The 19458-nt window shown below is 35.2% G+C and overlaps 1 protein-coding gene across 1 annotated transcript in view; it reads left to right on the top strand.

Moving 5' to 3' along the window:
• Positions 1 to 19067, top strand: part of klhl24a (kelch-like family member 24a) — a 66667-nt gene extending 47600 nt beyond the window's left edge. Inside the window, exons 6-7 of the mRNA XM_039761729.1 lie at positions 11119 to 11307; positions 18829 to 19067. Of these exons, the coding sequence (XP_039617663.1) occupies positions 11119 to 11307; positions 18829 to 19029 (390 nt within the window). The 3' untranslated portion in view covers positions 19030 to 19067. The remainder of the gene's footprint in view (positions 1 to 11118; positions 11308 to 18828) is intronic.
• Positions 19068 to 19458: the final 391 nt, after the last annotated feature.

Here is a 19458-nt window from a genome sequence, read left to right as displayed (position 1 = left end):
GAGAAAATATATGTGATTTTAGAAACAAATACAATTTAGGTTCCTGTGACAATGAAAGATTATCCAGAGACTAAAGACTGGATTGACATTTTTAAAGTTAAAGGATTTTTTTGATCTTCTTAGCATACATTAATTTTCCCCAGAACACTGCATTGTTAGTTGAAGCATTATTTATAAATAAAAAGCCTCCCCAAGTGGCTTAAAGTGTGGGTTAATGAGGTATCAGAAAGGTGAAGCTAAAGCATTAGAACTTTTGTATCAAAGATGGGAATGTTTCTGAATATTGATTCATGTCTCAAGATAGCATATCATAATATTGCATATCCATAATGTTTTAGAAAAATATTATTTTTTTGATGAAACACCGCCATTATAAAGTAGTAATAATAGTACTAGTAATTGTAGTGATAGTAGTAGGAGCAGTAGTAGTAGTACTTCATTTCCAGTGAAAAGCACATTGGTGTTAAAATGACCAGTACCAAACCCAGCCAGCCAGCAACACAAGTACACTAAAATTCACAACGTGCCTGCCAGACATATATTTTATGCTATCCCACATGCACAGACATAAGCACAATAACCAGTAATAAAAATTAGCAATACATACATGAACTCCAGCTATCCACATTACTTCCCATAAAAATAAGATATAACCTTTACCCTCATGGTTGTGGTTAATTGATTTGAACAAGCAGGTTATACTTTTTTCCTAGAAATGTTAATTTTTCAGATTATTTATGAACAAGCTGTTATTTTATCCCATTGATATTTTTGACTATGAAGACGGAGATTTGTTACTAAATCTTACTTGATTAGATGCTTCTGAAGATACAAACATATGAGATCTACAGCCTGCATACATATGAAACTCAGAACAGCTTGTGATTTGTGGTGCACATGTGGAAATTGTAAAATAATGCTTATCATAGTGCAATGCTTTTGCTACCAAGAGTGGGACTTGATGCTAAAACTACTGCAAAGCTAAGACGACATAATTGTTTTGTCACGTGATGGTACTTTTTATGTTATTGTTATTGTTTTCACCCTGAAAGAAGAGCCTCCAATAAAAAACTGAGTGTGACTTTTTAGGTTCTTTAAGTCCATTGGTGCATGTTCATTTCATAATACATTTCACAGAGAACATAGCCACAAAGCATTTTACAAAGTAAGAGGAATATAATAATGATAAACTAGAGATAGAAATATTGATTATAGGACAACTGAAATGCAAAATAAATCTAAGAGAAGTGTTGCAAATATCTTGCTGTGTAATTATTAACAAAGAATGACTCAACACATAATCTTAATATATAATTTCAATATTATTTAGAAAACTGTTCATTGTAAATTAAACACAGGAGTAACAAATGAAAGCAAGTAACCAAATAGAATACTTGTCCTTTCTAACGTCATTTGAACATCTTGACCAATGGTACCACAGGCAAACCCAGGTGGAAAGTTCCACAAAATAGTACTGTCTACTTTAACCCCAGGACTGGTAATAAAGGACGATGGTATAAAATCAGAGATTCAGCTTCAAGAGGTGAGCTGGAAATTCTGTAAGATGTTCTTATGCTCTGATAGCATTTACTTGAAGTAATTGAAGAAGGCAGTGAGCATGTACATGGTCAGTGTTTAAGAGTGCTTTATATGTAGAACATGGGGTCATTAGCTATGACTGAAACCTGGGGCCATATCAGTGGATGAAGCATCTCATTACCAACTTGCAGATACTGAGACAAAGAGGACTAAGCAGATTTCTAGTACTTTCTTTTTAAATATTTACATCTAGTTAGACATAATTTATAAAAAAGACATCCGCAAGCCTTAAAAATTATAGACAGTATGGCATGTCCCTCATTGTGCTGCAAATCTGGGTGTGTGTAGGATATACCAGTAAGTTTGCGCTTAATACTCACATTGGACTATTCAGATTTAACCTAGGATTAAATACTGGAGTGTATGCTGTTTAAAATATTTGAATCCAAAGACAGTCTATATTGGTTCTAGAACCCATAGGGTCATCCTGTGCTGCAAGGTTATTATAGTTAACGAAAACTAAAATCAAAACTGAAACTATTGTTAAACATTTTCACAAACTAAAATAAAATAATTAACAAAACTGAAATGAAAAACTAAACAAAACTATTAAAGTAGCTGGAAAGACAAACTGAAATAAAATCATTTACTAAACATAATTTTAGTTTTCGTTTTTGAATTCATTTTCTTGCTGTTAGTTTCTAACCCTTATAATATTTAACTCTAAAACTGAAAGCCATCCACCTTGAGCTGCCCACGCGTATTCATCCAGTGAACAGTGGCTGGTGATGGAGGGCGGATTTTCACACAACATTTGCAATGACAGAGCAAGCTAAATACGGGTGCGTAAAGCTTGTGAAATAGAAATCAATTCATGTGCCGCCTTTCTGTGCACTTGTTGTAAATCAAGATGTAATTCAAACGCCTGAAATCGGAATGTGCTGCTTAACAAAAACTTTACCGTATAGACAGAAAAATCACGAGTGAGTAACGTTTCAGTTTATTTCTCAGGTGCCTGCTTTTTGTTGATAGTAATTCACCTGCCACTTCGCACTCGAAGTATACCAAGTATAGAGAAAGCATACTAATCATTAAAAACATTTTACTCGACATTTTGATGAATCTTGACATTTTAGAACTCACTGAGTCTGAAAATACAATTTTTTGGAATTATGTCTGTGTGTGTATAAACACAATATCTCAAAAACACAACTAGAGAGATGGATGAAATTTGGCATGTGGTTGTTACACCAAAACTGTAGATCTGTATTAACTTTTGGGCCAAATCCATTAACCGGAAGTGGTATTTTACCTGAACACATACTTGATTTTTTTTTATTCATGCAGCTGCAAAGTCCAATTTATTCAACTTTACTTTATAATAATTGTTCAGTATATCATTCGTTTGATTTGATGGTTCTTTAATGCACATAATATAATAATTGTCTTGAGGTTTAGTCCTCAAATATCCATCCCCATATCTGAGTACACGAGAAAGTCTAGGAGAGACCACTCCCGATTTTTGAAAATAAAACAGCACTGATCGAGGCACTGACTAGGTCATCATACAAGATCAGCATATTGTTGCTGACCAATTACTTTTGCTTTAGAAACGTCATTTAACAAAGAAGCAATACAAACCTTGTAAAATTCCCGAGTTGGCAATGTCTCTACTGAACTACAGGTAGGTGGGGGAAGAGAGTCTGCCAAGTGATGAAAAGCTAAACATACTAATTTGTTTTTGTATGTATTCTATATTTATTAATTTTACTTTTTTAGTTCATATTCACAGCTCAAAATACCTGATATTGTGAAAATAATTCAATAGCAGAATTATGCTTTAAAATATATGTCCCCATTTTTTCAATGTTTCTCTCTCTCTCTCAAATCAGATAGTTGAAATATCATATTGTTTTTGTTCTTAACATCAGCCATATCATACATATTGCATACCAGGGATTTTTCCTGCCTTGCATCCAAACCTGCTTGGGTAGGCTCCAGGTTCCTGTGATCCTGCTCTGGATAAACAGGTTTAGATAATGTATAAATTGTTCTTAATCTCAGATGCTGTCTCTGTCATTCTGTGCCTGTCCATACTCTTATAACCTGCTCTTGCTCTGCTCATTATGGGTTTACTGTACTTATGCATGGTCTATTCAAGTCTCACTGTCCCTAACCTTCACCCTACATGCTTGTTTTTCTTTGTTTCCCTCAGTAAAGCTAGGTGGGGTAAGCACACTGATTCAAGCCTAAGAGTCCTGTTCTTCCTTAACCCCATGATTTTCATGGTCACACCTGTCAGAACACAGTAGAATCTCTTTTATGATGTTTTATATCTTTCCAGGCCTGCAGGTGCAAACTTCTGCCTATAAATTGTTTGTGACTGAGATGGAATCAGAGATCAATATGGCTAGTAGAAAATAACAAAGCCCAGTGTTTTGAGATTTTTGAATGAAATATTGAAGGCATTCATTATAAGCAAATTGTCGTTGGAGCAGGATATGTTGTGTGCTGTAGACATTTAGAGTAAAAAAAGTCGCACCTTAAAATTCACCTAAAGTTCATTACAAATTGGCCCATTCTGGGCAATGAAAGGAAAAGGAAAAAAAGCACAGATTTGTTCAGCACAAATGAAATAGAAAATATTTAAAAAATTATAAAATTATGTAAAATTGTTCATATTCAGTACCTGGTTTTGATTATGCTTGTTTTTATCAGATAAAAACAAAACCAAATAGTAAATTGTGTTGTGTAATGTTCCACTAACATTAAATTCATATTATATCCAAACCCGTTAAGTGTATAGTTCTGTTTCATTGTGACACAAAAACTAAACTCCATAGTAGCTCTTTAACCATACTATAATTACTAAAACTAAAACTGAAACTAATATATATAAAAATAAAATAGAAATGTCTTTGTAAAATAAAAACTAAACTAAAACTAAAAATACATAATGAAGGAAAACTAAAACTGAATTTCCGAATTAGGACAAAAACATTATGGAAATAAAAATTAATATAAAAAGGCAAAACTATAATAACCTTGCTGTGCTGTGCCGATGATGGGAGGGTGTCCCAGCATTTCTTGGGAATATATCAGAACTAATCTGGAATCTAAATTTCTAGAGTCTGTCTCTTTGAGCTGCCCTTAAAACTGTCCATTAAATTGCAAATGAAAATGTGTGACACTTAGGGACAGTATGATGTATCCTAGTGGTTAGACAATGGAATAGTCATCTCCTAATACTTGCTTTTGACCTTTCTCTTGAATGGGCAACCTGGCCTTAACTTCCCCTGCTTGTACTAGGACTTGTCAAACAGAAAGACTTGAGGTCTTCTGTTATCTCTCCATGGTTTATCTCACACTTTCTAGGATAAGGGCCAGGTATTATTAGCATATCTTGGACCATTTCCCCCCTAATGTTCTTTCAGGGCACCATGTATGACAGGGTTATTGGCTCCCAGCAGCTGCTGCTTCTTTACACTAGTAAGTCAAGTTTTCTCCCTTCCAGCAAGGATCTCTCTTTCACTTCTGGATGTTTCATGGGGAACTTACCTGTATATGTTGTCAGATAGCAGACATCCTTGTTCCTGTCAACCTTTTGTTAGCTGAGCACTCTTTGAAACTATGTTAATCACTATTTTTGTGTTATTTTTTTATCTTGACAGGCAACAGAAATCACTTTAGTTAATACTTTAATGAATATTAAAAAAAAATGTTTGAACTGGGGTAAAAAAGCAGACCAGATCTTAATATATCCAAATTGCATTTCTCTGAATGATTTGTTGTTCCAGTTCATAACATAACTGTTGTTGTACATGAAAGAATATACACATAATTTAATCTTGTGGAGTGTCACTCTTTGGTATTCTAATTCACCTTCTTCCTTAAAAGTTTGTCTTTTTATTTGAAATTGGTGTGTATCTCATGGATTTTGCAAAGGAAGGATACTAGAAGTGAATTCATACTACATGTCAGTTAAGGTGTAGGGTTTCCTGTAGCATGAGTAAGAGGGGAAGGGAGGGAGTTTTGTAAGCATGTGTACTTATGCAGCTACAGCGATCATGCTCTAGAGGCGTCTGATTAGGAAGCCAGTGCGTGCTTCTGGGTTGGATTCCCAGAAAAGCTTTCCATTACTGGTGTTCTTGAAATCTTTGTTTTATACTTAAATCAAATTAAATGCTAAATAGATGTTGGAAAGAGGATGCTTCTAGGTAGAAAGTTTATCTATCTAAGGTTGCTTCTACCAAGTGTTTAAACAGAGTCAGGTTGTGGTCTGTAGTTTAAAGTATACTGAAAAGTTTGAGTCAAAAAGTACCGTGTGAATGATCTGTGAATGAAAAAGTATCCTCTGGCAAGTTTGATTTGATTTACTTGAATGGTGTCAACAATCGTAAAGAATGGATAAACCTACTAACAAAGAAACATTCAAAAACAAACATGCATGTTTACTTTAGAAAGCTAATGAAGCACTTTGAGGACAGTTTTGAAGCTGCTAATGTTGTTTTTACACAAAGACATGCTGTTTTCCTTTAAGATGCCTCCTCTGAGTATAATAATTGAGCCAAGGCCTTGGAGTGTTGACTTCATTTTCCTGTAGAATTCAGGAAGTTCATAAGTTCAGATTTTCAAGAATACATTGACCTAGATACAGTAAGCCACAAGCTGATTCGATGCTTGAAGTTTTTCTTGTCAACATCTGCTGATTAGAGGAAGCTAATTATTCTTGTGTACACTGAACAAAAACATAAAAATATTTTGTAATATAGGTTTAAACTTTTTAATTTAATGCAACAGCAAACTTGCAGTTTGTGACATGTAAAAATGAAAAAAAAAGTTAAAAAAAAAGTATTTTTGCCTTTTACTTGTGACTTTAAAAAGGGAAGCACTTATTTAGAGCAAAATACAAGTTTACAGTAGTTTTGCCTCCTTAAAGAAAAAAATAAAGAAACAACTACCACTGGCTAGCCAGCTTTATATAGTCACATGACTATTTTCAAAAGGGTATTTATTTTTGATCTTATACTGACATTTCAGCTGTTAACTAAGATAATGTGAGACGAACTGGTGCTTTGAGCCATATGGTTTAGAAGGGCCTTTTGGAAATACATAGTAATGTGGAGGAAAGAATTCTCATAATGTTCCATTAGGCTTCTGTGGTCTAATAGAGTTTTCTTTGTTTTGTCTTTCCATGGCTTAGCATTCTATATTGTTTAGCATTCTATATACAATTTACTGAATAATTTGCTTATTTAAGATTTTGTAAAGTGATACTCATCTTAGTAAAGTAGCATGGTGGCACAATGACTAGCTTTGCTGCTTCACAGATTTAGGAGCTTGGGTTCTATTCCCATTCATTGCCAATCTCTCTGTGGCCTTTATAGCTTCTTCTTTTTTTTTTTTGAAGCTTTATTTACAATCATTCCATACAAATCAATCAATCAATTTTTACAAAAAGTAAAATTGAGTTAACAACAAGTCGACCCCCACCCCTAAATTCTGCTTCTTTTTGATGGCTATTTTATTAATGAATAACACTATTTTCACTGTATTTAGGGACCTGCTACAAAATCATGTTTATTTTTGTCAGAGAGGGGTCTTTTATAAAGCATTTTACTGTACAACAACAAAAGGCAATACATCTACTGATACAGAGTGGTGGCTCTGTGGCTAAGGATCGGTGCTGGTATCTGGAAGATTGCCATTTCAAATCCTGTTACTGCCAGAAGGGATTCTATTCTGCTGGGTCCTTGAGCAAGGCCCTTAAACTGAAAATTGTTTCAAGGGTACTGTACAATTGCTGACCCTGTGCTCTGACCCTCAAAGGGCATGCAAATATATTACATTAACAGTACATCAATAAGCCATAAAACATTTCCATCCAGGAAAATTCAAACTATATTAACAACACAGTTAAAAAGAAACTTGCTTTTAACATAAACAAATCATGATGATATAAGTCTATTAAGATATGGTCTGTTAACAATATAGGAGACAAAAATAAAACCACCATCCTATAGAATTTGACAATAAAATAAACCAGGGAGGGAGTCAGATATAACAGACCATATGAAGAGAGTATAGACCAGGGGTCGGCAACCTATGGCACGCGTGCCACACTTGGCACGCCAAGCAATTTCAAATGGCACGCAGACTCTTCACGTTTCCTGTATAAAGTTGATTATAAATCGATTAGAGGGGTTTCCTCGCTCATTTCGGCACTTGGGCGTAGCAGGGTTCCAGCCACAGACTTATCCAGACTTGTTGTAACAGCAGTCTAAGTAGGTCAGGGAACAGTCTATATGCGAAATCTCAGAAACTAACGACAGTAACGTCAACTAGCGAGATCAAAATTCTATTACATAAAAAATTGTGGCGCATTTGCTTTAAAACCTGTTGTGTGTATATTTGGATTTCGTTGTATACAAGCACAGATATAATTTTTCAGGTGATATTTTAACGATACCCACTATAGAACAACGTTGGTTTTTGCATTTTATAAATGTTTTCTAATATGAACATTGGTTACGACTTTCCGGTCACGTGCTGCAAATTTGCAGATCTAGATCTACAAAGGCCGAATGCCGGTAGTTGAATAATATATATGGTTCATATTGATTAATCTAAATATATCCATTGTATAAAAAAACTTAGATGGTCATATTTTTATTAGTTCCTAGATCTACTTAGAAAAAACGTCAATATAATTAAGGCCCACGCTTCTAAACAAGCTGTGTACAGCGATCGGCATTGTAGTGTCATTATGACTAGTTATAGCTGACAGTTTACTGACGGTTTTCCTCTCATATGCACGTATGTAGATATATAATTCTGCATTTACACGGACAAATTTATGTGTGTATTTATGTATTTAATATCTGAAAATCTGAAGGACTCGGTAATTCAGATAACTATGCATGTGAACCGGATGTGTTTGCTGAGTGTGCTCTTAAACAATTCATTAAAAAATGTTATATCTTTGTAAAGTTTTTTGCTGCTTATAAGTAGTGTTTTATATGTAAATGTTGGCATTGATATTTGCTGATTTATCTATATTTCCAGAAGATAATTTTAGTTAAATATGGCTGCAAAGAAAAGGAAACTTGATCATCGACCATTTCAAGAAAATTGGACAAAAGAATATGGATTTGTTGGACAAAAAGATCGTGCTGTGTGTACTTTCTGTTGTGAAAGTGTTGTGTGTCGCACATCTAGTGTACAAAGACACTTTCAAACAAAACACCAGTCTAAGTTTAAAACCTCAGAAGAGAAAAGTGAAGCTATCAAAAAAATTATTTCTGGTTTCGAAAAACAAACTAGTATTTTGAGCAAAGCAGTTGGAATGAAGATTAAAGCTACTGAATGTAGTTATAAAATAGCTGAATGTATTGCTTTGAAAGGGAAACCGTTTACAGACGGAGAATACATCAAAGAAACTTTTTTAAGCAGTGCTGAAATTTTATTCAGTGATTTACCAAATAAGGAGATTATATTCACTCGTATTAGAGAAATACTAATTTCTGCAAGATCAGTTGAGAGGCGCATAACTGATTTAGCTGAAAATGTAACAACTAAACAAATATCTGGATTAAAACAATCTCAAGTATTTAGTGTTGTGCTTGACGAAAGCACTGATTTAAACGAAATGTCTCGCTTAGCCTTGGTTGCAAGATATCCTGAAAATAATCACATTTATGAAGAGTTGTGTTGCTTATTACCACTTCATGACACAACCAAAGCAGAAGACATTTTGACTGCATTTATTAGTTATTTTGCTAAGCATGACATAGACTTAAACAAGTTATTCTGTGTGACAACCGATGGTGCTGCTGCAATGGTTGGCAAGAAGAAAGGATTTGTAATACTTCTTGAAAATCATGTTGGCCGCAAACTTTTGAATTTTCATTGTATTATACACCAGGAGAGCCTATGTGCAAAGACCTCATCTCTGAATTTGGTCTCTGTGATGACAACTGTTGTTGAAATAGTCAACTTTATAATTTCTCATTCTTCACTGGTTCACAGGCAGTTCAAGTTTCTTTTACAAGAAATTGAGTGTGTATATAGAGATCTTCTGCTATACAGCAATGTTCGCTGGCTTAGTCGAGGCAAAGTTTTAAATAGATTTGTCAGTTGTCTTGGAGCTATTAAGGTGTTTCTTAATGAAAAAAAGAAACATTTTCCTGAACTGAATGATGAAAACTGGGTGTTAAAGTTGATGTTTCTCACTGACATTAGCACGCATTTAAATGAACTTAATCTGAAATTACAAGGACAGGGACAAACAGTACTTGATCTTTTCAGCTATTGGAAAGCATTTACAATGAAACTAGACATTTTTACCTGTGATATCAACATCAAAGCATTCAAGTACTTCCCTAATGTGAAGAATCTCTCAAATCAATTTGAAGTAAATGCAGATGAGCTTCAAGAGTACATTGAAGCACTCAAAGCAGAATTTGATAAACTAAGTAAAGACTTCCACATTCATGGATCCTTATTTTCGTATCTCATTAAGCCTGATATAATTGATTTGGAAACTACCCAGTTGGAACTATTTAGTTGGATGGATATTGATGACTTTAAAATGCAACAGATTGACTTCAGATTTCAGAATTATGAACATCAAAATTTGTTGAACTACGGAAGTCTCTGGAAAATGAAAATCTAGAAAAGTCTGCAGCTATTCTCAGCTGTTGGACATCCCTTCCGAATTATTACATCTGTTTGAAGAAAATTGTTTTTGCTCTTCTTTCAGCTTTTGGATCAACCTATTCCTGTGAGCAAATTTTCTCTCACATGAAAGCAGTGCTAAATCCACAGCATAGTCGCCTAACGCCTGAACATTCAGAAAATTGTGTCAAACTCAAAGTGACAAAGTATGTTGTCGATATTGAGCAACTGGCCAAGACCATGCAAGGGCAAGGCTCCCATTAATAATAAAAAAGTTTTTTTTAAATCTTTCAAGAATTTTAATGTGTTTACAACTTTACATATTATTGAATATCACTATATATTAATTAATTAAAATATAAAAATAAAATATATGGTAAAATAAGAATATTGACCTCGACTTGTATAAAATGATATGTGATGTTGGCACTCTGAATAATTTGAAACCTTAAGTTGGCACACAGTTGGCAAAAGGTTGCCGACCCCTGGTATAGACTGCAGCAGAATGAAATTCCCCTACCTTATTGATCTTTCTACCATGGGGTGAACATTATGCTTTGACTAGATTTGTGTGGAAGATGTTGTGCAACAGTTTCTACACTATAAAAAAAAGAAAATGCATGGGTGTTCTCCATTGTTATTCTCAATAGTGGAGGCAGAAATACTAGTATGATATCTAGCAATTCCTATTGATAGCAGAGACAGCAGTAACACGATGATCGCTTGGTGTCTGGTTGAGTTTAATGACTCTAAACAGAATTAAGCAAGCTCAGTAACTGATAGATGTTTTTTTGTCCTAACATTTTTGTACCTTATTTTTCTAATACAAACCATATATCTTTAATTATTTTTAGAAAAATGTCTCTGACAAGCAGATATTTGATTTTTTTTTTTCTTTGGCAGGTTCAATGTTATGATCCAGAAACTAACTCATGGCTGCTTCGTGCTAACATACCAATTGCAAAACGATGCATCACAGCGGTCTCTTTGAATAATCTCATCTACGTATCTGGAGGACTCACCAAGTCTATCTATTGCTATGACCCAATAGAAGACTATTGGATGCAAGTTGTGAACACCTTCACCAAACAGGTAGGTGGCACTATGCTGGTAAAGTAGCACAATTGAAATAAGCTCCTTAAACCTGTCATCCAGGTTTTGTTTGGTATTTTTTATACTGTAGTGTAGTTCTGCATGATGAGTCTTGTAAGTAATGCATAAAGAAATATTTATCTAAAATTGTCATAAGTCCCAAATGTTCAGCTCTTAAATACACATTTGGAAAACTGGATCCTTGTATTTAGAGTTCTCTTTGTGAAAAGGTATTTCCTAACATTTATGTGAACTTTATTATGCAAAATCTTCTATTTAGACCTCATTGTCTAGATTGAAGAGGTGGCACGGTGGCACAGTGGTAGAGTTGCTGCCTCGTAGTAAGGAGACCTGGATTTGCTTCCCAAGTCCTCTCTGTGTGGAGTTTGCATGTTCTCTCTGTGTCTGCGTGGGTTTCCTCCAGGTGCTCTGGTTTCCTCCCACAGTCCAAAGACATGCAGGTTAGATGCATTGGCAATCCTAAAGTGTCCCTAGTGTGTGCTTGGTGTGTGGGTGTGTGTGTGTGTGCCCTGCAGTGGGATGGCGCCCTGCCCAGGATTTGTTCCTGAATTGCACCCTGTGATGGCTGGGATTGGCTCCAGCAGACGCCTGTGACCCTGTGTTAGGATAAAGCAAGATGGAAAATGACTGACTGACTGACTTTAATAGTCCTTTACCAATTCAGAACACTTTTTTCAGGAGCTTTTCAATTTATTGTAGGCGTTTATTCAGCACTCAGTTTTTCACCTAGCCAGTCACCTGCAACAGTCTGCTTGCTATACTTCTCATAATGCTGAAACAAATCTTCATAACTTAAATTGTTAATTTATAGTATGTGTTTAAACATTCTCATTACTCATTAATATTAGTTTATATAATAATAATAATAATAATAATTAATTACATTTATACACTGTAGCACTTTCCTTGTTACTCAAAGGGCTTAGAGACAGAGGAACCACTTCAACCACCAACAATATGTAGCACCCACCAGGATGAATGTGACAGCACTACAGTACATCAGTTTCAGTTATTCAGTTATTGCACCAATATACTTATCACACATTAGCTATTAGGTGGTAAAGGGGTGAGAGAGATAGTCAGTTAGAGACAGGGATGACTAGGGGGCCAGAATCGAAGGGCAATTTATCCAGGACTTCAGGGAAAAACCCTCCTGTTTTCGAAAGATGCTCAGAGATCTTTAATGAGAACAGAGAGTCCAGACCTTGGTTTTACATCTTATCTGAAGGATGGCTCCAACAGGGCATTGAGATCCTCACACAGACCACAGTACAAGTGGCCCCTTCTGGCCTCACCAACACCTGTGCCAGCAGCATTCCAAGCTTTTCCTAGATTGTCTCCCATCCAAGTACTGGCAGGGCTCAAACATGCTTAGCTTAAGGTTCTGAAGTACATGTGATACAGCTGCTGACAGATAACTTGTGTATACATCTAACCTTAAATGTGGTAAAAGCCAATGATCCTAAAATAACATATTATCATGATACTTTGGTCAGGATGCAATAACATTGCATTTTTTTGTGTTTTTCAGTATATTAAGTACTGCAACTTAATTTTTGAATATATTGCAGATTTATCATTCTGTTTTTAATTGGACTGAAGCTATGGTTAAAATTATACTGTTAAAGAGATAATGTTTTCATTTTTTTAATTGTGCAGAATAGTTTTAACTAAAGAAAATTAATTATTGCTTAGAAAGAATAGCACACACATCGCTGCATCAACTAACCATAGTGCTTATAAAATTGCGTTTGTAGTAGTGTTTTCAATCAGTAAGTAACACTAGAATGTCTCATATTTAAAATATATTTTCTGAACATGCATTATACAAATATTCTTAAAATTCTGAGAGTGACATACAGAACTTTAATAGTAATGTGCTGTTTTTGTAATACATTTTTATGAAGCTTTCATATGTAAGTGAAAAAAGCAGAACACTGTTCCTCAATTACTAAGTGTTCCTTGCTTTTTCTTTAAAATATTTTTTTTCTTAAGTCTAATCTTAAATGTGGATAGACATTTTGAATCATAATCTGCAACAGTGCCCCAATATATGAGAAATTAAGCAATACATTTTTATGCAAGTACCAATAAAATGCATGTTTCTAAATACAAATCTTGTCCTCACTGTATTAATAATTTACTATGATAAAACATATCATTAATATATATCTATGCCCATATTTTACTATATCAATATTTTCCTCTCACCCCAACTAACCAAAGTGTCTGTGCTACTGCATTTCAGATATATTGCATTTGCACAGTCTACTCTGATATGTTTCAAAAAGAGTCACGGTACTCTATAAAGCTAAGGCCTTCTTCATTAACAGTATCTAAGAAATTCATTTAATCACCTAATCTTCTTAATGTTTCCGTAACTACAGCATTGTGCACAAGTAGTATCTAAAATCATTCAGTTCTATTTCAAAACTTAGACTACATCCACACTACTATGTTTTCATTTAAAAACAATGTTTTTGTTCATACTAAAATGACCTAAAATGCATATGATGTAATTGTCCATCCACACTGGGTTTGAACGCAGCGTAGATGTCTTTAATCAGGCATACACTGTGTAATTTTGGCAGGATTTTAATCCCAGTTTGCAGTGGTTGTCTGATTTTCTGAGTTGGCCCAAATTTCAGCTTCATAGGCCATCATTTCCCATGCAGTATGACAGTGGTTAAGATGCCGTTTGCATCTTGCAATTAGTCTATTGCATGATTAGAAGAATTTCAGTCATGTCAGAAATTTTAGTCACCTGACTTGTAGCATAAGCTTTCTCACTAGCTGATTTTCTGATGTTGCCATCAAATTTCCTAAAATTCATTTTACAGCGACTGCAGTGGGGTGGGTATTGTATATGTATAATCTGAGCACTCATGTCGTGTCATGTCAGTGGGACCAAATATATTATGTAGTTTTAATATTTGTGTGCACATTAAAAGGTTATTTTGTACAATGTACAATTCTTATGACAGTATTCTTATTCTTAGCCAGTCTACTGCAGTCATTGCAGTGGTAAATGTGGTTAATATCCACTAATGCATGGGGCAAAAAATACATTTGAATACCGTGAAACCAGTATAATTTTGAAAAATACCGTTTTGGTCATACCGCCCAGCACTATTTGGGCCTGAATATTATTTGTTACATACAGCGACATAGCCCTCCTTTCCTTCCTTGTCTGTTTCTCCTGAAGCATGTGTAGCCATTAATATTATATTCCTCTCCATCACTTTCATTTAGCCATGACTCTGTAATTCTTACAATATCATAGTCCCAAGTCAATACTGTTGCCTCTGTTTCATGCATTTTATTTCTAATGCTTCTCGCATTAAAGAGTAAACATTTTAAATGAGGAAGGTTACTTTTTATATTTTTGGTAGAGTTTTCTTTAGGTCTGTTGACTGTTTTTTTGCATTCACCTCAGTCCCTCCCGTCCCCGATATAATCTAGTTTAAATGTGTGTACACTCCCCTGAAGATTCCCGCTCCTAGAATGTTTGTCCTTTTCTCTTGTAGATATGGTCCAGCTCATCAGTACTGTATAAGAAAATGTTTATGGCAAAAGGCATTCCAGTGACTAAGAAAAGCCAGACAATTTTGTTCACACCAAGCTGTCATCCATGCATTATGGATGAATATTAAATTCTGCTTGTGTAGTCTTTATCCTGGTGCTGCAAGGATTTCGGAGAAAATTACTGATTTTGATTTCATCGTTAGCTTATCTTCAAATTCCCTAAATTTGTTCTACAGGGAATATGCACTTGTCTTTCCAATATCATGTGTTCCAATATGAACTATAACCAAGGGATCTTGGTTGTTACTGGTCCACTCTTTGGGTTATGTGGGAAACTCTAGCTCCTGATATGTGGCATATCGTGGTTCACTCCTGATCTCTACTGCATATAGAGCTGCCAGTATTTCTGATGACTGAATCTCCAATGAGTATTTTGCCTCTTCTACCCCTCATTTTCTTTAACTTGGTTTTAAAGCAGAATTTTCTCAGACTTTTAAAGCAAGGTATACCTGTTGGTTGGTTCTTTTTCTGATGAGATGTTGTGGTACCTTATTCCTCTTTTGACACCCTGGGTCCACATTTGGTCTGTTGTAGTTGTAATTGCTGGCTGCTCTCTTTAATTTGGACAGAGCTACCCAAAACTTTTGACTTGTACTGATGTAGATTTGTGAGTCAATGAAGCTGTTTTTTGAGAGCAGAAACCTTTGTGGCAAGGTGTGCTGTTTTCACAGTTATCACATATGTAGTCCAATGTGGGGGATCTTGAATAACAGTCCAAATATTACATGTATTGAAGGTGATGGGCTTGAGAAGTATTTTTCTGTTTTTCTTCTTTACAGATTCTTCTCTAATCTTTTATGTTGGTAATGGATTTTTTTTGGCATTGTTATTATTTGAATGCAGAATGCAGTATGATTACTCCGCTCTTTCTACATAAATTCTGTATAATATTGTATGATTCATTCTACCAATGAGTCAGTGTATTTATATTTTAGGACATTAGAAAGATTTAGAACAGGCTATTCAGCCAACAAAGCCTGGGACTTTTTCTAGATCAGTTTACAGTGCTACTCTTCATTGATGGTTTTTGTGCTTTTATATAAGGGTTAAGTATGTTAATATATTCATATTAAATAGATTTTCAGATTAAAAATATTATTACTTGTTATTATATTACTCATGTGGTGGTTAGTTGCACATATACATCCATTCACTGTCTAAACACATCTCTCTATTATAAAATGAAATCCTGGAATGCAAAAGCAAGGTGACGATACGTTATCTTCTCGGAAGTTTTTATAAGCCATTTAAAAGACCCACGAGACAAAAGAGACTTGCCACAGAGTGTCTCGCGGTGACCGTAAACATGAGACTTGGTTCCATGAGACTGTCCCAGGGCCGTCTCGCGGGGCCATGGAGCATGAGATTCTTGCAAGACATGCCCTACATACAGAGGATATCATATAAGAACACATCCATCAAAAAACAGTCAGTCGTGTAAAAGCATGTAGTGCACACAGATGCTGTGCTGTCAACACATATAAAGTGCATAAGGACAATATGGAGAATAGACACCCAAAGGCGTTGGAGAGAAAAAAAGGCAGATAAGAGATTATGAAACCAGTAAAAATCAAAAGTATTGCAGCGTCCCAACCAGGTTGCGGTCTTATTGGTTTTAAGTGACTGTTCGGTCCAATTAAGGGAGGGCGGAGTACAGTGCAGAAGACTGATAGCGGGGTATTGATTGATGCGGTAAACGGGGGCAGGATGAGGGATTGGAGAAGGTGCTAGAAAGTTGTGTTTGGGATTACAAAGTCAGCGATTGTTCAAGTAAAACTTTTGTGACACTTTATCATGTCAGTCGCTACAGTATCAAAGAAAAGATAGAAAAGATCAGATTACCGCAAACAAAAGGTGATTAATCATCAGAACCAGGTGTAATTGAAAAAAGAGCATGAGAAATTGAGGTCAGAAATAAAAGGCAAGGAGTAGACAACAAAGTCCTTTTGCATTTGCATCATTCAATGCACAAAACGTGGATTTACACAATAATAGACGATACGTTATGAGAATCTGTGGACCCGCAACAGTTAAAGCAACGACAAATTGAATTTCAAAGAATACACAATTCGGTCAGGTGTATATTTATGATCACAGAGAAGCAATGCAAATTTTAACAGGCAAAAAGAAAGGGAATGTATATATTCCACGAATAACATTACACACCAAAGGAGATCGTGATATGCCATTCGTATTAAAATGTTTACAGTTTACTGTGAGAATAGCTTTTGCTATGACAATAAGTCAGATTATTTATTAGAGAAACAGAAACAATATTCACTAACGGGCAGTTATACATTGCGTTGTCACAATGTGCCTCCAGAAAGTATTGTTTTTAATGAAGCTTTAAAGTAAAAGTGCAAATAATGAATTTGAAACAATTCCAAAGAAAAAAAAAATTAAAATTGTATATCTGATTAACCAAACACAGGGATTGGCGAGCGAAGGCCCCTAGTTTAATTATAAGGTTGTGGGAAGCCAGAGCCAATTTCAGCTGCACTGCAGAAAAGGCATGACTTGGCCATGGACAGGGCGAAAAATATCTCTGTTAGTCGTAAGGTTGTGTAACTTCAGATATGACCATGCAGATCTGCCATGTCTTAAATAACAACTTTGAAAAGCAATATTTTTATCCCTTTGTCTCACTTTTAACCATGTTAGGATATCTTCCTGAATACCAGTTTTGTTTTTACTCATCACTACAGTGCCTATGCTCCTCCAGAATATAGTAACAAAGTTGGTATCTTTAGTAGTTTCCAAATTATTGCTGCCAGTATTGCATACATTGTCCTTTATTTAGTTGATAATACTGAAAGCATGGGCATAGCAGGTTGTCGTAAACAGTAGCATTTTTATATTTACAATATATTAACATTAATTATGATGTTGCACACTTATAAAAAGGTTAAAAAGCCCCAAGTGAGCCCACCTAAACCTGTTTCATGTTGTCTGTCCTGTTTTTCATTATGCTTCTATATTTCTATTAAACACTCATATTATTAATACTTTACTCTCTCTCTCCCTCTTACTTTACCTTCTATTAAATTATTATTATAGATGCCTTCAGGCATCTCATTCTCAGTGCCAATAAGCTGGTGTATATTTCATCACGGCGGCACGATGTCGGAGTTCGGAGACCTGGGTTCACTTCCTGGGTCCTCCCTGCGTGGAGTTTGCATGTTCTCCCCGTGTCTGCGTGTGTTTCCTCCGGGCGCTCCGGTTTCCTCCCACAGTCCAAAGACATGCAGGTTAGGTGCATTGGCAATACTAAATTGTCCCTAGAGTGTGCTTGGTGTGTGTGTGTGCCCTGCGATGGGCTGGCACCCTGTCCGGGGTTTGTTTCCTGCCTTGCGCCCAGTGTTGGCTGGGATTGGCTCCAGCCCTGTGACCCTGTAGTTAGGATATAGCGGGTTGGGTGATGGATGGATGGATATTTCTTCACATATCCAAGCTAATACGCTCCTAATAGAGGACAGTAATTTATGTTGCATTATGTGATCAGCTCATGGCTAGATATACAGTACATCTAAAATCAGGAGTATCCTTGCTATTAGGTCCACACTTGTACCTGATGGCTCTTCTAAGCATTAAACCCATTACCTCCTTCTGTTGTTACAGTTGTAGGATGCTGGATATGCAGGAAGGGTTACATTTTTTCATACATTTTTCCAAAGATTTTGCTGCTGTAAAACTTTTGTAAATGCATTTAGTCAAATAGGTTATTCATGAAGATGTGCACAACTGTTTTTCCAACAAACATTGTCATATTTAGTTTATTGATGATGAATATTTCTGTTAATTGTTTAATATTTTAATAACAAATTCTAGTTGCATTATCACCTTATATAAATGCTTATAAATGACTTTATTATTAAAACAATTATCTTTTTCTTTACTTTTTTGTATGTCTTACAGGAAAGCTGTGGCATGTCTATTTGCAATGGAAAAATTTACATTTTAGGAGGAAGGGGTGAGACTGGAGAAGCAACGGACACCATTCTGTGTTACGACCCAGCTTCAGGAATTATAACTGGCATGGCGGCAATGCCCCGGCCCATCTCTTATCATGGTTGTGTAACCATCCACCGTTACAATGAAAAATACTTCAGATCCTGAACACGATAAAAAGTACTTGTAAATTTTTCATTAACAAATGAACTTCAAAATGCACAAGATGACCAGAATGCCTTAAAGGAAATCACATTTAAAGATAATGGGTATAAGCTGAGCCGCCTTTTTGCAACATTGTTTTGTGGGAGTGGTGTATTTTCTTTTGCTCTTTTTTAGTGGTTTGGATTGTTTGACTTCTAAAATTTTACACTGTAATACATTTAATTATTTCTTGTTATTGATATGTAAAGTTTGTGACTGTGATATGAATCTTATATTGCTAACCATTTTTAGTAAATACATTTTTTACTTTTGCTAACTTTAATACAGCCTCTTTAAAAGTTTTTTTTTTTTTTAAACACGTAAAAGACATTTTAGGGTAAGATTATGCAAACATGATGTTACTATAGGCATAAACTTCACTCATTCGCAGTA

The sequence above is a fragment of the Polypterus senegalus genome, chromosome 1 (genome assembly GCF_016835505.1).
Source record: "Polypterus senegalus isolate Bchr_013 chromosome 1, ASM1683550v1, whole genome shotgun sequence".
NCBI lineage: Eukaryota > Metazoa > Chordata > Cladistia > Polypteriformes > Polypteridae > Polypterus > Polypterus senegalus.
Note: the sequence above shows the minus strand (reverse complement) of the source record. Positions and strands in the feature narration are given on the sequence as shown.